Source organism: Salmo salar, chromosome ssa18 (assembly GCF_905237065.1).
Source record: "Salmo salar chromosome ssa18, Ssal_v3.1, whole genome shotgun sequence".
In the NCBI taxonomy this organism is placed as follows: Eukaryota; Metazoa; Chordata; class Actinopteri; order Salmoniformes; family Salmonidae; genus Salmo; species Salmo salar.
Genome location: NC_059459.1, coordinates 25,540,131 through 25,561,829, shown reverse-complemented (window position 1 = coordinate 25,561,829; position 21,699 = coordinate 25,540,131). Strand labels below are relative to the sequence as shown.

The window sequence follows — 21,699 nt, the reverse complement described above, 5'->3', positions numbered from 1 at the left end:
CCCAAACGCTGTGCTCAGGTTGCGCTTCAACCATTTTGCCACGGAATGTAGCTGGGACCACGTGTACGTCTACGATGGAGACTCCATCTATGCACCTCTGGTTGCAGTATTCAGGTGAGGCCATCATGCTGTATGCATGTACATACGTGTGTACTCTCTAGTATGCAGTCAACTGTGCATGCATGAACACCAAATACTCTACCTCAAACCTAGTTGGGCGGATCACATGCCGCTAAATAGAATCCACACAGTGATGATTCAGAATACTGGCTAGCTGAAGAGGAATTGTTCTCTCTCTTTCCATTATAGGTAACGAGTGGGTGTTATCCATGAATCAATGGATTCATATTCTGCGTTTACACTGAGTAAAAATATGAACGCAACATGTAAAGTGTTGATCCAATGTTTCATGAGCTGAAATGAAAGATTCCAGACATTTTCCATATGGACAAAAAGCTTATAACTTTCAAATGTTGTGCACAAATTTGTGAGCATTTCATCTTTGCCAAGATAATCCATCCACCTGACAGGTGTGGCATATCAAGAAGCTGATTAAACAGCATGATCATTACACAGGTGCACCTTGTGCTGGGGACAATAAAATGTGCAGTTTTGTCACACAACACAATTCCACAGATGTCTCAAGTTTTTAGGGAGTGTGCAATTGGCATGCTGACTGGATGAATGTCCACCAGAGCTGTTGCCAGAGAATTGAATGTTCATTTCTCTACCAACGTCGTTTTAGAGAAGTTGGCAGTACGTCCAACCGGCCTCAACCTCAGACCACATGTAACCATGCCAGCCCAGGATCTTCACATCCGGCTTATTCACCTGCGCGATTGTCTGAGACCAGCCACCCGGACAGCTGATGAAACTGTGGGTTTGCACAACCAAAGAATTTCTGCATAAACTGTCAGAAACCAGGGAAGCTCATCTGAATGTTCGTCGTCCTCACCAGGGTTTTGACCTGACTGCAGTTCGGCGTCGTAACCAACTTCAGTGGTCAAATGCTCACCTTCGATGGCCACTGGGACGCTGGAGAAATCTGATGATCACAGATGAATCCTGGTATCAACTGTACTGGGCAGATAGCAGACAGTGTCTATGGCGTAGTGTGGGCGAGCGGTTTTCTGATGTCAACGTTGTGAACAGAGTGCCCCACGGTGGCGGTGGGGTTACTGTATAGGCAGGCATCAGCTACGGGCGAGCGCAATTGCATTTTATCGACTGCAATTTGAATGCACATAGATACCGTGACGAGATCCTGAGGCCCATTGTTGTGCCATTCATCCGCTGCCATCTCATGTTACAGCATGATAATAGGACTATTTCTCTCTATACGATTTGTATTTCATATACCTTTGACTATTGGATGTTTTTATAGGCACTTTAGCATGTCGCAAGGATCTACACAATTAGTGGAAGCTGAAAATATCTGTTCTTCCATGGCCTGAATACTCACCAGACATGTCACCCATTGAGCATGTTTGGGATGCTCTGGATCGACCTGTACGACAGTGTGTTCCCGCCAATATCCATCAACTTCGCATAGCCATTGAAGAGGAGTGGGACAACATCACAGGTTCCTATAAACAACAGCCTGATCAACTATGCGAAGGAGATGTCGCGCTGCATGAGGGAAATGGTGGTCACACCAGATACTGACTGGTTTTCTGTTCCACACCCTTACCTTTTTTTAAAGGTATCCGTGACCAACAGATGCATATCTATATTCCCGACGTGAAATCCATAGATTAGGGCCTAATGAATTTATTTCATTTCACAGATTTCCTTATATGAACTGTAACTCAGTAAAACCTTTGAAATTGTTGCGTTTATATTTTAGTTCAGTGTAGCTCTTAGGCCTGTCTTAGGTGTTCCTCCTCTCCAGTCTTTAGAAGTAGTATTCTCCACCCACCCACCCATCCAGCCACCTTCCCTCCCTCCCTCCCTCCCTCCCTCCCTCCCTCCCTCCCTCCCTCCCTCCCTCCCTCCCTCCCTCCCTCCCTCCCTCCCTCCCTCCCTCCCTCCCTCCCCCCTTTGAAGAATAGGTCCCTAATGTAATTCCTTCCACTGGGGGTCCTTCCATATGGACTCTCCCCTGGTCCATCAGTATTGGCTGTGTGGTCTTTGTGTTGAGCCTGGCTGTAGTCTTCCCGGTGGGGAGCGGATATCTCCTCCCTCTTTGATGACCTTGATTGAGCTGTGCTGTACAGGCCTGTGTTTGATCCTCCATGCAATGGAGGGATCGATCCCGAGGAGAGGAAGGAGTCACTTTCTCCCAATGATGTAAGGAGGGAGGACGGGAGGGGGGTTTTCATGGTGACAGCAAACCAGCTCAGCAGTCAAGCAAAGGGCGATCATTTATCCAGCAAGCTTTGGAGCTTAATGAGCGTGTGTGTGTGTGTGTGTGTGTGTGTGTGTGTGTGTGTGTGTGTGTGTGTGTGTGTGTGCGCGTGCGTTGCGTGCGCGTAATGCATTTTTCTTTTTCTCCCACAGCGGTCTTGTTGTCCCGGAAACGAGAGGGAATGAGACTGTTCCGGAAGTGGTAGCCACCTCTGGATATGCACTGTTGCACTTTTTCAGTGACGCTGCCTACAACCTGACTGGATTCCACATCTCTTACTCGTGAGTAGCCCCAGCCCATACACACTAAAGCCGATACCGATTAATCGGCCAATTTAATATATATATTTTTTTATATATACACTTCTACTTCAACAACAAATGTTGTTTTGGTTCCAAATAATCCATAGTTATATCCAAATACCTCCGTTTTGTTCGTGCGTTCAGGTCACTATCCGAAGGGTAACATGCGAGTGCACGTCAAAATATTCCATTACCGTACTTAGAAGCATGTCAAACGCTGTTTAAAATCAATTTTTATGCTATTTTTGTCGTAAAATAACGATAATATTCCAACCGGGCAACGTTGTATTCATTCAAAGGCTGAAAGAAAAAAAATTGGAGAAGTCTCGTGACCGCGCATCTCAGTCTCACTGTCCCCAGGCTGACCACTCACAAACAGAGCTGCTGTACTTTGCCCAGAGACAGCCCATTCCACTTTCTGGCGGCTTTAGAGAGCCAATGGAAGCCTTAGAAAGTGTCACGTTACAGCACAGATGCTGTATTTTCGATAGAGATGCAACAGAAGGACAACAAATTGTCAGACAGGGCACTTCCTGTATGGAATCTTCTCAGGTTTTTGCCTGCCATATGAGTTCTGTTATACTCACAGACACCATTCAAACAGTTTTAGAAACTGTAGAGTGTTTTCTATCCAAATCTACTAATTATATGCATATTCCTGTTTCTGGGCAAGAGTAGTAACCAGTTTAAATCGGGTACGTTTTTTTATCCGGCCGTGAAAATACTGCCCCCTAGCCCCAACAGGTTAACTGACTTGCCTAGTTAAATAAAACATATATTTTTTTTAATATTGGCAAATCGGTGTCCAAAAATACCGATTTACCGATTTATGAAAACTTGAAATCGGCCCTAATTAATCGGCCATTCCGATTAATCGGTCGACCTCTACTACATTTACAGTCAAAATCCTTACCTATACAATATATTACCAATAGGGAAGTCTCTGGCTCAGTAGCAGACAAGTCTTAACTGACTTGCTTAGTTAAATTAAGGTAAAGTTTTTAAAATTTAAAATAAGAGTTCCATGATGGTAGTGACTGCCAATACTGCTTATCACTTATTAACCATCATTTATTTCACTTTAATAAAATATTACATTTGTTTTATTTGATGACTTTATTATTTCATTCCTAGTCATAATCTCATCTCTATAGAGCTGCTGCCTATGTTGTCTGACAAAATCACAATTTTGTAGTTCTTCAAGGTAAATAAGCCACACTTTTATGACTGCTAAATACCAACTCTTAATCACTTGGCTCATGTGTTTCCAGGTAGAGATATATTGAGAGCAGTTTCTTTTGCGAGGTATCTTCTCTTGATCGTGCATTCTGCTGTCTCTTATGTAGTAAGCTTAAAAGAAACAGACAGACAAGTAGCCGTGCAATGGATTATAGTCATTGTAGTTAATTATCATGTTTTCTCTTCTAAACTATGTAGAACATTGGCTTGTTGGAAACTACAACTCCCTACTACATCGCACAGTTCAGGCATGACCAGGTTTATCTCTAGAAAAACTGCAATTTGCACATTGAGCTCACAGGAAAAAAAAATTATGAAATGGAATTGAAATAATTGAAATTGTTTTTCAATTAGTTGTTTAGAAAACTGAAAATAAATAACCAACATTTCGGTTAATCGCTCAGCACTACTGCACACATACAACTTCAGACTCTCTCGGACATGCTGTAGACCCTGTAGTCTAGGCTCTACAATGTCTGTCACAAGAGTAGCTGGGAATTGGCATTACAGCTGAGAAGATGGCACCCCTTAACATAGGAGATACGTGTGTGTGTGTGTGTGTGTGTGTGTGTGTGTGTGTGTGTGTGTGTGTGTGTGTGTGTGTGTGTGTGTGTGTGATTCTGAAAATGAATTCATTGGGTTGTCTCAGAAAGCAGCAGCCAAAGAGAAAGATGGGCTTTCAAATAAGTCAAGCTCAGCCTCGAGGCCTCCAGCACAGACACACACCATGTGGCCATAAAGGTGTTGCCATAGCAACGCTCTTGTCACAGCGGTAAACATTATAGTCCCCCTGTTGCTGAAAAGCCCATGTATTATCTTGGATCCTTGACCTCATTCTGTTTCTGTCTACCTTCCCTGTTTCTCTATTCTTTTGTCTGCACATCTCTTTAATTCTCTCTCCGTTTCTCTGTATCTCGCCCTGTATCTGTTCTGCTCCCTGAAAACACATACCCCAAGAAATGTCAATCACCTCTGTCAATCAATCATTCTTTCAGCGATTTGTTTTTCCTCAATTATTTATTTATTTTTATTCAACATTTATTGATACAAGTGAATTAAGAGCAAATTCTTATTTCACATGATAACCTTTCCAAATGTACTTACACATCCCTGCCATGGTCTCATGCTTTCACTCACCTAATTCACCATATCTCCATTCTGGGTGTGCAGGGTCAACTCGTGCCCCAATAATTGCTCCAGTCATGGGAAGTGCAGCACGGGAAACTCCATCGCCAGCCGGGTGTACTGCGAGTGTGAGAAGTACTGGAAGGGCGAGGCCTGTGACATCCCCTACTGCAGGAACAACTGTGGCAGCCCCGACCAGGGCTACTGTGACCTTACTGGGGAGAAGAGCTGTGTCTGCAACGACAGCTGGCAAGGTCTGGCTATGGTTATATCGTGTCAAAGTTGTCACAATGTTGTGGTGTGGTATCCTCATGTTGGTTCATAGGGTTCATTCATTCTTCAATGACAAAGGTAAGTTGTTTTTGTTCTTGTAGATTGAGTCCCACTGCCATCTTCTGGCTGAAATGAGAACTGTGAAGAGAAAGGCACAGAGACTATGTTTCGTATGTTACAGTAATACAAGCTGACATCTGAAGTGCTCAGCAGATATGACAGTCTTAGTTTAGATGAAGGGAATGAGGTCATGTTGTAGGATGCATGTAACCTGTTAGATAATGGCGAACACTATTTTGACAGCTTGATAGTTGGAGCCTTTTTCATGTTGAGTGTCCCATGCTCTTAACAATTTAATCTTGAGATGAGGGTGGAAGCCCATCGGTTTCTGCATGATCTTATTTAAAATGACCCATCCTCCTCCAGTTTCATACAGGCTACACTAAATACAACACTTGCTTGTCTGTTGACCAAGAGGAGCTCTTATGTTCCATGTCTACCATCTAGTAATGCTGCAGGTTTTGTTCTTACACCCCTGGGTCGCTGGTCTAGGTATCCTCTTTAGTATAACCATGCTTTGCCTTGATCTCTACTGTTACTGAATACTGTATGGTGATGTATTAACATGTCTTATTTACAGTAGAACCACCCAAACACCTCTCAATGAGACGGAACTGTCCAGCAGGGTAGAACCACCCAAGCACCTCTCAATGAGACGGAACTGTACAGCAGGGTAGAACCACCCAAGCACCTCTCAATGAGAAAGGACTGTCCAGCAGGGTAGAACCACCCAAGCACCTCTCAATGAGAAAGGACTGTCCAGCAGGGTAGAACCACCCAAGCACCTCTCAATGAGACGGAACTGTACAGCAGGGTAGAACCACCCAAGCACCTCTCAATGAGAAAGGACTGTCCAGCAGGGTAGAACCACCCAAGCACCTCTCAATGAGACAGAACTGTCCAGCAGGGTAGCACCACCCAAGCACCTCTCAATGAGACGGGACTGTCCAGCAGGGTAGAACCACCCAAACACCTCTCAATGAGACGGAACTGTCCAGCAGGGTAGAACCACCCAAGCACCTCTCAATAAGACGGAACTGTCCAGCAGGGTAGAACCACCCAAGCACCTCTCAATGAGAAAGGACTGTCCAGCAGGGTAGAACCACCCAAGCACCTCTCAATGAGACAGAACTGTCCAGCAGGGTAGCACCACCCAAGCACCTCTCAATGAGACGGGACTGTCCAGCAGGGTAGAACCACCCAAACACCTCTCAATGAGACGGAACTGTCCAGCAGGGTAGAACCACCCAAGCACCTCTCAATAAGACGGGACTGTCCAGGGTAGAGGCAACCAAGCACCTCTCATTGAGACGGGACTGTCCAGGGTAGAGGCAACCAAGCACCTCTCAATGAGACGGAACTGTCCAGGGTAGAGGCAACCAAGCACCTCTCAATGAGACGGGACCGTCCAGGGTAGAGGCAACCAAGCACCTCTCAATGAGACGGAACTGTCCAGGGTAGAGGCAACCAAGCACCTCTCAATGAGACGGGACCGTCCAGGGTAGAGGCAACCAAGCACCTCTCATTGAGACGGGACCGTCCAGGGTAGGGGCAACCAAGCACCTCTCATTGAGACGGGACTGTCCAGGGTAGAGGCAACCAAGCACCTCTCATTGAGACGGGACTGTCCAGGGTAGAGGCAACCAAGCACCTCTCATTGAGACGGGACTGTCCAGGGTAGAGGCAACCAAGCACCTCTCAATGAGACGGGACTGTCCAGGGTAGAGGCAACCAAGCACCTCTCAATGAGAAAGGACTGTCTAGCATGGTGCCACTCCTATGCTCTGACACTGAGTTGCTGGTCACTGGTCATTTCCCTAATGAGGTTTTCTCCACTGATGTATTGTGCTAGACAGGGTCCTGGCCCCCTAGACCTTATCACAGCCCCCCCATTCCCCTTGTCCACTGGCTTTCCTCCACTCTAATAGGGGCCAAAAGGGGCCAGTATCATGGGATCTTTCTCATAATGGGGTTTGATGAATCAGAGTGAGACCCTCTTTATTAAACCCCCTAATGTTTCTGCCACCAGTCGGCCACTGGGTGGTGGGGTCCTGGTAGCCATGTGAGTTCATCATCGTCATGGCTGTCCCCATCATCATGACATAAGCTGCGTTGTCACGCACTTCACCAGCAGATGGTGATGTGGGACCATGTTTGTTCAGATGTATTAAAGTGTTGTTGAAGAGAGTATTTTGCTACAAACGCACCTCACATACTCTCATGCGTTTGTAAGTATGTTGTGTGGTCCTCTCCAGGTCCAGACTGTGCTCTGTCAGTGCCATCCACCGAGTCTTACTGGGTGATGTCTAACGTAAAGCCCTTCAGCCAGTCCCTGGGCAGGGCCTCCCACAAGGCTGTGGTCCATGGGAAACTCATGTGGGTCATCGGAGGATACAGCTTCAACTTCAGCTCCTTCCACATGGTGCTCAAGTAAGGCACTGACTGACGAGAGATCTGGAATACCTGTCTGTCTGTCTCTTCACCTCTCTCTGTAGCTAGGTTTCCATCCAGTTGGCGACAGATTGTCATGCAAGTATTCTCACATCTGCATAAAGAAAATAAACGCATTTTCTCACCAATGGTGAGTTTCCACCAAACTGACTTGTTGCAGATAAAAATCAGTGTGTGATGGCGTAGTGCACACAAAATGTACTTTTTCACTTAAGTTTTCATGTACTGAATACAAATCTAATGTTCATTGTGTTTCCATCGCATTTTCAATTATACTGAATTCTGCAAAAATTGTTGTTAAATAGCAAATGTGCCGACTCTGGTCTTGGCACATGGGCTCTAGCCAACAGCTCGCCGATATAGTGCAGGTTAGTCTACATGATGAGATTATTATGGATTAGAGCAAGAGTATTTTTATTTGTCAAAAGGCAGTCAAGCATCGACCATCGTGTCACCAGAATAAGACCCTGGATATTTATTGGAAAGGAGCATCAAGCTCATTATGCACTTTCACCACCCTGTGAAGTTCATAATTTACTTCATCTGTAGCCTAATAAACATGCTTTCCCGAGTCGTAGTGGGAGGACCACAACATGTCATCACGTGACTCCAACTTTACTTCCATATGATGGTTTTTATATTCATATTTGCGCATAAAGTCGTTTCCACCACCATTTCTCGCATAATTAATTTTACCAACACAAAAAGATCCCACCCGGTGGAACGAGGAAGTGATCTGTCGGCATTTATAAAATTGTACAGTAATTTCCTGTTACCATCACAGCTGTCGTGATTTGTTTTGTACAGTATGACTTCATTCGCATAAAAACGGTTGATGGAAACGTAGTTAATGTCTACTTACCACTTCTATATTTGTCTCCTTGTCTTTCTCTCTCTGTCTCGAATTTCTCTCTCTCGATTTATTTCATTCAAGTTCTCTCTCTCAATTCAAAGGGCTTTATTGGCATGGGAACATATGTTTACATTGCCAAAGCCACATTTCAAATGTCATATTTATGGCTATGTTGTAACGATGTACAAAATAGAAAATTAACAAACATAAATATGGCTTGTATTTGCAGTGGTGTTTGTTCTTAACTGGCTTCCCTTTTCTTGTGGCAACAGGTCACAAATCTTTCTGTTGTGATGGCATACTGGTATTTCACCTAATCGATATGGGAGTTTATCAAAATAGGATTTGTTTTCAAATACCGTAAATTCCGGACTATAAGCCGCAACTTTTTTTCCACGCTTTGAACATCGCGGCTTAAACAATGACGCGGCTAATATATGGATTTTTCCCGCTTTAAATTTAAAAAAAAAAAAACACATTCTGTGACGTGCTCAGTTTTTTGGCGGCATGAAGCTTTCATTAGACCAATGAAATTGCCGAACGGGTTAAGTTCAAACAACTTTTTTGTTTACTGTTTAGATTAAATCGAGCGCTCTCAAACTTCCCATCATTCTGATTACGGTAGTCGTTTTGTCACCCTCATCATGGCAAAGACACGGAGAAATGCATATGATGCAGCTTTCAAGTTGAAGGCGATTGATCTGGCTGTTGGAAAAGGAAATAGAGCTGCTGCACGGGAGCTTGGTCTTAATGAGTCGATGATAAGACGTTGGAAACAGCAGCGTGAGGAATTGACTCAGTGCAAAAAGACAACTAAAGCTTACTGCTAATTTAATTTTTTGTTACAAGCCGTGTTTCGTTAAAGCCTATTTTTGTTACACGCCGTGTTTCGTTAAAGCCTGTGTAAAGTTCATTTGTTTCAATGTACCGGTAGGCACCTGCGGCTTATAGACATGTGCGGCTTATTTATGTTCAAAATAATACTTTTAAAAAAATTCAGTGGGTGCGGCTTATATTCAGGTGCGCTTAATAGTCCGGAAATTACGGTAATTTCTCTTTTTGTCTCTCATTTTCTCTCTTTCCCTCCACTCTGTCCATCTTTCTTTTCCCTCCACTCTCTCCATCCATTTCTTTGTTGTATATTCTGTATAGCTCAGGCCTGACTGTCTCTCTTCCCCCCCCTGCAGTTATAATCTGGAAAGCAGCACTTGGGACGTGGTGCCGATCAATAGTGGTCCTCTGCAGAGATACGGCCATTCTCTGGCTCTCTACCAGGTAAGGTTTTTGTCATCGACTGGTAGTAGACAGGGCTCTGTACATGTAGACAGGGCTCTGTACATGTAGACAGGGCTCTGTACATGTAGACAGGGCTCTGTACATGTAGACAGGGCTCTGTACATGTAGACAGGGCTCTGTACATGTAGACAGGGCTCTGTACATGTAGACAGGGCTCTGTACATGTAGACAGGGCTCTGTCTTATCTGTCTCTTTCTGTTTCTCTGGGGGTTTCTCTCTACTTCACATATATTTTCTCTTTCCTCTCTCTCTGTCTGTTGGGTGAGGGAGTTAAGAGGATTGCCTCTCTGGGTCTGAGTAGAGATAACATGGCAGTAAGATGGATGTGGGGCCCACAGGGTTGGTCAGAGAGCAGCAGGGCTACAGGCTTTGCTCTGGCTAACTGACTCTTCAGCTCACCAGGGGAAACGAGCATGACGACTACATCTGATCTGTTTGCGCTTTCTCTTCTTCCCTTGAAACTATAGAAGTCTGTCTGAATAACCCTGTTAAATAGAAAGTCTGCCTCTGGCGCGTGTGCGTGTGCGTGTGTGTGTGTGTTTGTGTGTGTGACTTAAAACTCTTTCTTTACTGCTAAGCTCTTAAATGTTTGGGTCGCTTTCATGAAGAGGGACAAATGGATTTTCTATTAGATGTCTTACTATGGTTAGTGACCTAAGGGGATCCGGCTTTGTTTACGTGAGTTAAATGGAAGTAGTATTTTATGGCTCAGAGTTTATAGCTTGAAAGGCTGAGAAGTTTATTTTGAAACGACTCTCACTTCATTACTTGCAGTTTACAATACTTTAAAATGGTACCCCATGGAAGACCTCACTAATTGTTTTGTCTGGTAAGGAATACTGCAAACATTAAAGGTTCTACGTACTAACATACCTTTAGAACTAGGCGAAGCTGCAGTCTGTGTTTGGGACATGCCAGGGGTTTATATTTGTATTGTAGAGTAACACAGTCATGACTTCAGATGGATTTGGGTGATGAGCAAGCATCTTGACCCTGACCTGACCGCTAACCCCTCATCTCTGACCTGACCGCTAACCCCTCATCTCTGACCTGACCGCTAACCCCTCATCTCTGACCTGACCGCTAACCCCTCATCTCTGACCTGACCGCTAACCCCTCATCTCTGACCTGACTGCTAACCCCTCATCTCTGACCTGACTGCTAACCTCTCATCTCTGACCTGACTGCTAACCCCTCATCTCTGACCTCCCACTGACTCAAGCTGTGACGTTTTCATTTTATCAGTTCACTACAGAACCGTTCTCTTTTTGAAGGGGAACGTGAAAGGACTTATTGTCTAAAGGTTTTATGATAAGGTTTTATTCTCTAATGCAGCGTTGTTGATCAGAAATTAAATAGTAGATGAAATGATACACCAAGGTCTTTTCTGATTGAGATGCCTGTCTGTAGTTTATCCTATGATTACATTCAGAAATCCCTTTTACAAATTACATCCTCTCTCAAAGGGACCTACATTTAAATGGGAATCTTTAATTTTGTCCGTGTTGTGAGTATTACCTTAGCTACTATACAGTGAACATGTTGAACTTCCAGACAGCTGCATTCACTCTTCCTGCTGTGTGTGTGTGTGTGTCGGTGCATACATGTATTATGTGTGTGTGTGGACAGCCATGGCTGTGTGCCCACCTTTTCCCTATACCCTATCTTTCACATGTTCTATGCTTGCTTTGATTAACGTGAACACACTTAGCCCATCAAGTGTTTCTTTACTGTTCACAGTGGTGTACCACTGGTGTCTCCAGATGTCAGTTCATCAGAAACTGAAACTTTTCAGGAAATGGAGGAAACGTCCCTACTGTATCAAATTCTATTAGTCACATGCGCCGAATACAACAGGTATTTGTATACAGTGAAATGGTTACTTACAAGCCCTTAACCAACAATGCAGTTTAAAGAAAATACCCCCATAAAAGTAAGGGTTTCCGTTAGCCGGTAATAGCCGGCTTTTGGCCAATATAAAAATAGAAAGCTAAAAAAAAGCTTTTAGCCTCTTCTGTTAGGGAAGTGTGGCACTGGACATTTCACAGGCAGAATTCATTGATGTAAAAATCAGTCGATGTCAATATATTTGACTGGTCATGCCTATCGGTCTACAGGTGAAATTAGCGCTTGTGCACAGTATATTGGTTATGTAGCTAATTTATCACACTTTATCGTACAGAGCCTGAACATCTGTCAGAAAGCGCGAGAGCTGTTGCTACAGCTTCTCAAACAGCAAATGCAAAGTGAACGGAAGGCAGGCTTCATCAGCGCATCACACACCCCTTTGCAATGAGCAGGAGGCAGTATGCATTTAGATAACATATACTTCATTGTTGGAAACCTGAACGTTTTACTACATATTATGAGGCATGTATTTGTTTTGCTACAAGGTAGCCTAGCAAAATCATATCTGTGGTGGTAATTATTTTATATAAACTTTATTTCATTGCATATTAGATCTCCCCACTTTTAATTTTTTTTTTTTGACAACAGTGTTTTCCTGCTAATTGCATTATGGAACAAACATTTGTGTGTAGCCGTACTACCTTGTGCACATTGCTGTACTTATGTGAAAAAATAATAGTTTTAAGCTAAACATTCTGATCTGTTGCATCAGACTCATTGCTTTTTAAAGTTTCTTTCTCGGCAAGCTGACCAATAAAATAGGTCAACTTTTCTACTTTGGGGGATAGTAGATTGACAAAGGCTAGTGATTTTGCTGTTAGTTTCTCGTCTTGTTGGCTGAGGAAAAGTTCATGTGGCCAGTTATTCTAACATCTTCAAAGTGGGCATCATTTCCTCCTCCACTTGCATCTTCTGTTAATATGAATTACCATCTAATTGGGATTCCTGTCATTCTGAGCACCGTGGGTGAACGGCCTAACCAGGTTACACACCCAATGCATATGGGTACAGTAAATTTCTCAAATGTGCGGTAAATTAAAATGCTGCCGGGTCAAATGTCCGGTGCCACATTTTCCTGACGGAAACCCTGGTCAGTACAGATATATTATAGTTGTACCTGTGTAACTCCCCCCTCTGTTATAAAACCCAGCTCCTTCACTCTGTTCAGTTTCTCTGTAAGTGGGAAGCGCCTCGTTTGGCCGCCGTTCCTCAGCCACCAGCCCCACATACGTAAAGGAGGAATCCACAATTAGCATATAAATGAACACCTACTTTGAGGTTTTTAATGTAAGGCTTATGCTGAGCTAGTGCAGCACACACATCAAGCCAACAAACCTGGAACCTGGAGACGGGAACATGAGAGAATAGACTTCCAGGGTCAGGGATGGGACCACACACACACGCCCCACACCACACACACACACCGCACATCACACCACCACACACATATACCACACACACACTCCCCTACTCTCTCCTTCACACACATTATTCCCCTGAAGTCTGTAACCCAACCCTGGAATATGTTATTATTCTCTCTCTCCTCTAAGGATTGAGAGATTACCGTGTGTGCTGCTGCTAGGAATACAGCCCATTGGCCGCCCATTTCTGATTTTAATATACCGACAGAAGCAATAGCTCGTCTTTACGCATGCATTCAGATCATAGCGTTTATATAATATCCCCTGCTTGGTATTCACAAATCTGAAAAATCCACCTTCAATAAAAGCTCCCTCTTAGTCGGAAGTGGAGCATCTGAGGGACACGTGGTGGAAACTGAAGCGTGGGGGTTGCTGCTTAGCTGGTGGTGTGGTGGTTAAACCCTCCTGCAGCCGGATGTGGTGTGGTGGTTAAACCCTCCTGCAGCCGGATGGGGTGTGGTGGTTAAACCCTCCTGCAGCCGGATGGGGTGTGGTGGTTAAACCCTCCTGCAGCCGGATGGGGTGTGGTGGTTAAACCCTCCTGTAGCCGGATATGGTGTGGTGGTTAAACCCTCCTGTGTTGGGCTGTGTGTTGGGCTGTGTGTTGGGCACTCCTCTCCCGCCCCACTGCTACTACAGGACTCAGACAGTGTATGTGTGAGAGTAATCTGTCATGGACAGAGGCAGGTTAAAAAATGGTATCATAGCGTGTGTCAACAGACTGGGGATGCGATGACTAACGAGGAACCTTGTTCCGGTACGCCGTTTTTGTGTTGTCACTAATCATTTGGACAAATCCTGATTTCACAGGTGCTCTCGTCTTCCTGATTTTCGGAAGGGGAGGGGACATTTGGCCCATAGACTAGCCTGAAACTAACATCTCCCCCCAGAACTGTATTGAGCAACTGACGCAATTACGCAATATTTTAGTTCTGGGTTTCCGAGATAAGTGTGAGAGATTCCGTTGGGGTTGGCAGTGCGTGCTGAGGTAATGTAGGAGGGAACCAGATTTCCTTGACAGAAAATACATTGAGGCTGTTAAGGCTGTTGGGTCCCTTGTGGATGTGTTCGTGGCCAGGGATGCGGTATAATTGGCCCCCTGTGGCGTAGCAACACTGTTACCTGTGCTAGGATGTTCCAGTTGTTCCTGTGTGGGCAGAGCTTCTCTAGGTACTTTACGGTATGTTGCTCTATGTTCATGAAATGGAGCGTTGCAGTACAGTAGTAGTCTGCACTCTAAAAACAGGATGCCGTAGCAATTATGACTGTATTCTATAGCTGCATTAGAGCCCTACAGCTGAAGTACCAAGATGCCTGAAAACGTTTTAGTAGCATATTAAAGTTACTGTCAGGTTAAAGTAGTTGATTGTTATCTGTAGTATCATGTGATTCAGTGTATGGGGAGGAGCCAGTAGTTGACCTCGGTTTGAGAGGGCTATAACAGCAGTCTTTCTTAATGATTGTTGGTGTTCACAGCTATACCCTGTCTGTCTCTCTGTCTCTGTCTGTCTCTGTCTCTGTCTCTGTCTCTCTGTCGTGATTGGGGTCCAGAGATGATACACTCTCTGGAGAAGCTCATGGCCGTACAGCTCAATAACGCCAACACACACACGCACGCACGCACGCACGCACACGCACGCGCAAGCATGGCATGCACACTGGGGAATGCAGTTTGTCACCTTCTTTTCATACTGAACACACAGAGAGCAGACATTCTGTCGAGGGCAGTCGCGGATAGAAACCCCTTTAATGTTGTGTGTTTTTATACAACCACAATCCCTAACCCTCTGTCATCTCATGCCTCTGATATTTCCCCCCCTCCTCAGGACGACATCTACATGTATGGGGGGAAGCTGGAGGCTGGTTCAGGCAACGTGACAGACGAGCTGTGGGTCTTCAACATCCCTAGTCGTACTTGGTCCCTGAAGAACCCCAGCAGCCTGGTCCAGGGACAGCCCTACGCCGTGGAGGGTCACTCCGCCCACCTGGCTGAACTGACCAATGGGGATGTGGTGATGGTGGTTCTCTTCGGCTACTCCCCCGTGTACAGCTACATCAGCAAAGTGCAGGAGTACAACATCAGTAGGTCCAACAGGCTAGATGGATGGGTCAGCCATGATGAGTAATCCACATGAATGAATTCAGATTTTACATTCCAACAACCCAGTGGCAGATTTCGAGTCTTCCAAAATAGGCAAAGTGACAGCAACAACCATAGATGACCGCAGCAACGTTATATTCATTTCATGGTGCTTAGCGGCGAAAACATTGTTGCTGGGGTCATCATTGGGTGTCGCTGTCACTCATCTCTTAATGGAAGGCCCGTGATCTATCATGTTTAGCCACAGCACTCCTATTTCCATTAAAAGCCCTCTGGGTGTGCCCACACCTGCATAATACTCTGTTATAATCTTATTGTTTTGATGGTAAACACACCTACCGTCTATTCACAGAGCCTTTAATGTTGTCCTCTTGAATGCTGTTGGCCAAGGTTCTTTGACCAGAGCTTGTGACCACTGTGGAACCCCTAGGTTTTTCATACCAGCAGATGGCGCTGCAGTACAGTGTTTTGAGGCGTTACGATCAGGTGAATGCCTGCATTACAAGGCATTTTAGCCTATAGGAGACTCTACAGCAGGACAGCTCACTGCAGCCCAGTTCAGCCACATTAAAGCCTGTGGAGAGAGTTGGAACATTACAGTCTTGGGTACTCTAGGGTACACTTAGTGCTCAGGGTAAAATAAGTGGGTACTAGACTGAATGTAATTGATTTGGGTAAAAGACATATACAATAAAATGTGTAATGTGGACCCAGAGGATAGCACTTACAAGTATTAATAAAAAAATGTGTTTCCAACGTGGTCCTCATGCACGCACGCTCTCTCGCTGTCTCGCCCTCTCTGTCTTTTCTCTTCTCACCTCTCTCTCTCATCATTAAGAGTAGGTGGCACCTAGGCCGGACCGTCTGGGAGAATACATGATTAATGAGTTCTACTCATTCATCTCCCCTCATCCCCCTCCCTCATATCGCTCCGTCTGTCTCTGTCTCTGTGTGTGTGATCAAACAATATTTATCCTGTAATTAGTTTTATTTAGAGCACTCTGGATATTGTGATATTTCATCACATTCGGATGGACTTGAGTCTCTTCATTCGGACGGACTTGAGTCTCTTCATTCGGACGGACTTGAGTCTCTTCATTCGGACGGACTTGAGTCTCTTCATTCGGACGGACTTGAGTCTGCCAGTTGTGGATACATCTGTGTATCCACATGTTCCGTGGCCTCCCCCTCTCTCCATCCCTCCCTTCATCTCTCACAAGGGGACTTTAAGTACATGGTGGGCCATCCCAGTGCTCTCTCTCGCTGGCTCGGTCTGTCTCCCAGAGGCAGCCTTTTATACACACACTCGTTTGACACACTCACAAGCATGAACACTTATTCTCCTTACTGTATGTCTCAAAGCTGATCCATTCATGTTGGCCTACTCACACTAAGATGCACTTCTCTTCTGCCTCGGTCACACAGGGACAAACTCCTGGCAGGTCCCTGAGACCAACGGGGCCATCGTCCAGGGTGGCTATGGCCACAGCAGTGTTTATGACAGCTCCAGCAGGTGCGTGTACGTCCACGGGGGCTACAAGGCCCTGCCTGCCAACAAGTATGGCCTGGTGGACGAGCTGTATCGCTATGAGGTCCAGACACAGACCTGGTGAGTAATATTAGCTTGGCATATTAGTGTCTGTCTGCCTGGTTCTCTGTGACTCTGTCTCTGCCGGTCTCTCTGTCTGTCTCTGCCGGTCTCTCTGTCTGTCTCTGCCGGTCTCTCTGTCTGTCTCTGCCGGTCTCTCTGTCTGTGTCTCTCTGTCTGTGTCTCTCTGTCTGTGTCTCTGCCGGTCTCTCTGTCTGTGTCTCTCTGTCTGTGTCTCTCTGTCTGTGTCTCTGCCGGTCTCTCTGTCTGTCTCTGCCGATCTCTCTGTCTGTGTCTCTGCCGGTCTCTCTGTCTGTGTCTCTGCCGGTCTCTCTGTCTGTGTCTCTGCCGGTCTCTCTGTCTGTGTCTCTGCCGGTCTCTCTGTCTGTGTCTCTGCCGATCTCTCTGTCTGTGTCTCTGCCGGTCTCTCTGTCTGTGTCTCTCTGTCTGTGTCTCTCTGTCTGTGTCTCTCTGTCTGTGTCTCTGCCGGTCTCTCTGTCTGTGTCTCTGCCGGTCTCTCTGTCTGTCTCTGCCGATCTCTCTGTCTGTGTCTCTGCCGGTCTCTCTGTCTGTGTCTCTGCCGGTCTCTCTGTCTGTGTCTCTGCCGGTCTCTCTGTCTGTGTCTCTGCCGGTCTCTCTGTCTGTGTCTCTGCCGGTCTCTCTGTCTGTGTCTCTGCCGGTCTCTCTGTCTGTGTCTCTGCTAGTCTCTCTGTCTGTGTCTCTGCCGGTCTCTCTGTCTGTGTCTCTCTGTCTGTGTCTCTCTGTCTGTGTCTCTGCCGGTCTCTCTGTCTGTGTCTCTGCCGGTCTCTCTGTCTGTGTCTCTGCCGGTCTCTCTGTCTGTGTCTCTGCCGGTCTCTCTGTCTGTCTCTCTGCCGGTCTCTCTGTCTGTCTCTCTGCCGGTCTCTCTGCCGGTCTCTCTGCCTGTCTCTCTGCCTGTCTCTCTGCCTGTCTCTCTGCCTGTCTCTCTGTCTGTTTGCCTGTCTCTCTGTCTGCCTGTCTCACTGTTTGTGCTTGTATCAGCGGATGCAGATTCACTTGAGAGTTCACAAGCTGTATCAATTTGCCAGCCCTGAGAAAAAGGTGTGTAAAGTAAGCATATTTTCCCCAGTGCCCCAGTAGCATAATGCATTTATTTGCTAAACTCCCCAGTTACGAGGCAATGCTTTTCCTGTATTTCTTTGCTCCCTCTGTGTTGGAGTTTAGACTTGCTATAAGTCTACTTGTTGTCAGGATGAGTTTAAAACAACACTGTTCAATGGTGAAACCCCCAGTGATCTATGTAGAGAATTACTCTTGAGGGGCCTACAGAAAGTGAAGAAAAGCGTAGTGACAGGCAGTGAGCACACTAGTCTCCCCCCTGGCCCAAACAGGTCAAGAGTGGTTTGGAGCTACAGATGTTCTATTGGACCTGGCACGGTCTAATAACAGGTGGGTAGACTGGGTGGGCTGTGTGTGAGACACACTCAGGACATTCCTGTGTGTGTTTTGGTTGATCCTGTCTGTCAAGACATTCTCTCGAGTGGATGGCCATCGTCCACGGCAACATGTTTTCGGCTGTCGTTTCCATTGGAAGTGAAAACATTGCCCTGCGGTTTGTTTAGTGATGTTCAGTGTACAGATGTTTTGTGGAAAAGCAAATTGCTTTGGACACTTTTCACATCCCTTATATTAGGTAGATGTCAGCCGCCATGTTTAACAGGAAGATGTTTGTCTTGCCTATGTTCAGACACGGTGCCTCGACGCTCACTGCTGGGTAGTTGAAAGGCCCGAATTGAAAAAGCACACTAATGCAGTACTCAGTATTATATTATTGGGAGGTACACATACGGCGTTATATTGTTGTGAGGTACACATACGGCGTTATATTGTTGGGAGGTACACATACGGCGTTATATTGTTGGGAGGTACACATACGGCGTTATATTGTTGGGAGGTACACATACGGCGTTATATTGTTGGGAGGTACACATACGGCGCTATATTGTTGGGAGGTACACATACGGCGCTATATTGTTGGGAGGTACACATACGGCGCTATATTGTTGGGAGGTACACATACGGCGCTATATTGTTGGGAGGTACACATATTTAGACACACAGCGCTAAACTGGCCGTGACCCCACTCTCCAAGGGTGTCTCATTAATACACACTTGTACATGTGAGAAATATAATAAATATAAGCACAACATTATTATTATTATTATTATTATTACTACTACTACTACATGAACATACAGCACGTGCTGGAAAGTTAAGGAAGGATTAGAGAGAGATTTACAGTGAAACAGAGATTGTATGACAAGGGTGACATGAGAGAAGGGGAGTGGCCTCCACTGAACCTTGACAGACAGATGGGTGACAGAGGGTACACCCTTTCATTATCCCCCCCCCCCACTCCCTCACTTTCTGTTTCATCTGAGCAGTTGTTTCATAGCTGTAGAAGTGAGGGAATAGTCCCACACACACTGCTAGGCTTGTGATAGTATAGCTGGTCCTGGCAAGGCTAGTGATAGTATAGCTGGTCCTGGCTAGGCTAGTGATAGTATAGCTGGTCCTGGCAAGGCTAGTGATAGTATAGCTGGTCCTGGCTAGGCTAGTGATAGTGCAGCTGGTCCTGGCTAGGCTAGTGATACTATAGCTGGTCCTGGCAAGGCTAGTGATAGTATAGCTGGTCCTGGCTAGGCTAGTGATAGTGCAGCTGGTCCTGGCATGGCAAGTGATAGTGCAGCTGTCCTGGCTGTGATAGTATAGCTGGTCCTGGCTAGGCTAGTGATAGTATAGCTGGTCTTGGCTAGGCTAGTGATAGTACAGCTGGTCCTGGCTAGGCTAGGGGTAGTGCAGCTGGTCCTGGCTAGGCTAGTGATGGTGCAGCTGGTCCTGGCTAGGCTAGTGATGGTGCAGCTGGTCCTGGCTAGGCTAGTGATGATGCAGCTGGTCCTCGCTAGTCTATGGATAGTACATCTGGTCCCGGCTAGTCTAGGGATAGTACAGCTGGTCCTGGCTAGGCTTATGGTCCTGGCTAGGCTGTGGATAGTGCAGTTGGGGTAGTATAGCTGGTCCTGGCTAGGCTAGGGATCGTACAGCTGGTCCTGGCTAGACTGGGGATCGTACAGCTGGTCCTGGCTAGGCTCGGGATAGTACAGCTGGTCCTGGCTATGCTCGGGATAGTACAGCTGGTCCTGGCTAGGCTGCTGATCCTGGCTTGGCTATTGGTCTTGGCTAGGCTGTGAATAGTGCAGCTGGTCCTGGCTAGGTTAGTGATAGTACAGCGGGTCCTGGCTAGGTTAGTGATAGTACAGCTGGTCCTGGCTAGGCTCGGGATAGTACAGCTGGTCCTGGCTAGGCTCGGGATAGTACAGCTGGTCCTGGCTAGGCTCTGGATAGTACAGCTGGTCCTGGCTAGGCTGCTGATCCTGGCTTGGCTATTGGTCCTGGCTAGTACAGCTGGTCCTGGCTAGGCTAGGGATAGTGCAGCTGGTCCTGGCTAGGGATAGTGCAGCTGGTCCTGGCTAGGCTAGGGATAGTATAGCTGGTCCTGGCTAGGCTATTGGTCCTGGCTAGCCTGTGGATAGTACAGCTGGTCCTGGCTAGGCTAGTGATAGCACAGCTGGTCCTGGCTAGGCTATTGGTCCTGGCTAGGTTAGGGACAGTACAGCTGGTCCTGGCTAGGCTAGGGGTAGTACAGCTGGTCAGCTGGCCTAGGGGTCCATGCCTTCCCCGTAGCTCAGTTGGTAGAGCATGGTGTTTGCAACGCCAGGGTTGTGGGTTCGATTCCCACGGGGGGCCAAGTACAAAAAGAAGAAAAAAAAAAATGTATGAAATGAAAATGAAATGTATGCATTCACTACTGTAAGTCGCTCTGGATAAGAGCGTCTGCTAAATGACTAAAATGTAAAAAAAAAATGTAAAATGGGTAGTACAGCTGGTCCTGGCTAGGCTAAGGGTAGTACAGCTGGTCCTGGCTAGGCTAGGGGTAGTACAGTGGTTCCTGGCTTGGTTAGTCATAGTACAGCGGGTCCTGGCTAGGCTCGGGATAGTACATCTGGTCCTGGCTAGGCTGCTGATCCTAGCTTGGCTATTGGTCCTGGCTAGGCTGTGGATAGTACAGCTGGTCCTGGCTAGGCTAGGGATAGTGCAGCTGGTCCTGGCTAGGGATAGTGCAGCTGGTCCTGGCTAGGCTAGGGATAATATAGCTGGTCCTGGCTAGGCTAGGGATAGTATAGCTGGTCCTGGCTAGGCTAGGGATAGTGCAGCTGGTCCTAGCTAGGCAAGGAATAGTATAGCTGGTCCTGGCCAGGCCAGGGATGGTGCAGCTGGTCCTGGCTAGGCTAGGGATATTGCAGCTGATCCTGGGTAGGCCAGGGATAGTAAAGCTGGTCCTGGCAAGGCTAGGGATAGTACAAGCTGGTCCTGGGTAGGCTCGGGATAGTACAGCTGGTCCTGGCTAGGCTCGGGATAGTACAGCTGGTCCTGGCTAGGCTGCTGGTCCTGGCTAGGCGGTGGATAGTACAGCTGGTCCTCGCTAGGCTAGTGATATTACAGCTGTTCTTAAGCAGAATGTGGGGACTGTGCACCTTGACCCTAGCAGAGGAGAGGAAGGGAGGTGGTAGATTGGGCTCAGACATATACCTGTACAGTTTCCCTAGTGTGTGTGTGTGTGTGTGTGTCCACGGTGCCACATTATTGATGGCGTCTGTCTGGGTATTTGACCTAGCCTATGGAGAGTGACCTTCA

At 46.4% G+C, this 21,699-nt stretch overlaps 1 protein-coding gene across 3 annotated transcripts in view; it reads left to right on the top strand.

The window, feature by feature from the left end:
• LOC106577124 (attractin-like protein 1) overlaps nucleotides 1-21,699 on the top strand; it is a 355,235-nt gene that overhangs the window by 52,752 nt on the left and 280,784 nt on the right. For all 3 annotated transcript variants that reach the window (XM_014154875.2, XM_014154874.2, XM_014154877.2), the window contains exons 3-9: nucleotides 1-114; nucleotides 2,500-2,628; nucleotides 5,059-5,267; nucleotides 7,602-7,776; nucleotides 9,838-9,925; nucleotides 15,102-15,357; nucleotides 16,802-16,985. In XM_014154875.2, the coding sequence (XP_014010350.1) occupies nucleotides 1-114; nucleotides 2,500-2,628; nucleotides 5,059-5,267; nucleotides 7,602-7,776; nucleotides 9,838-9,925; nucleotides 15,102-15,357; nucleotides 16,802-16,985 (1,155 nt within the window). The remainder of the gene's footprint in view (nucleotides 115-2,499; nucleotides 2,629-5,058; nucleotides 5,268-7,601; nucleotides 7,777-9,837; nucleotides 9,926-15,101; nucleotides 15,358-16,801; nucleotides 16,986-21,699) is intronic.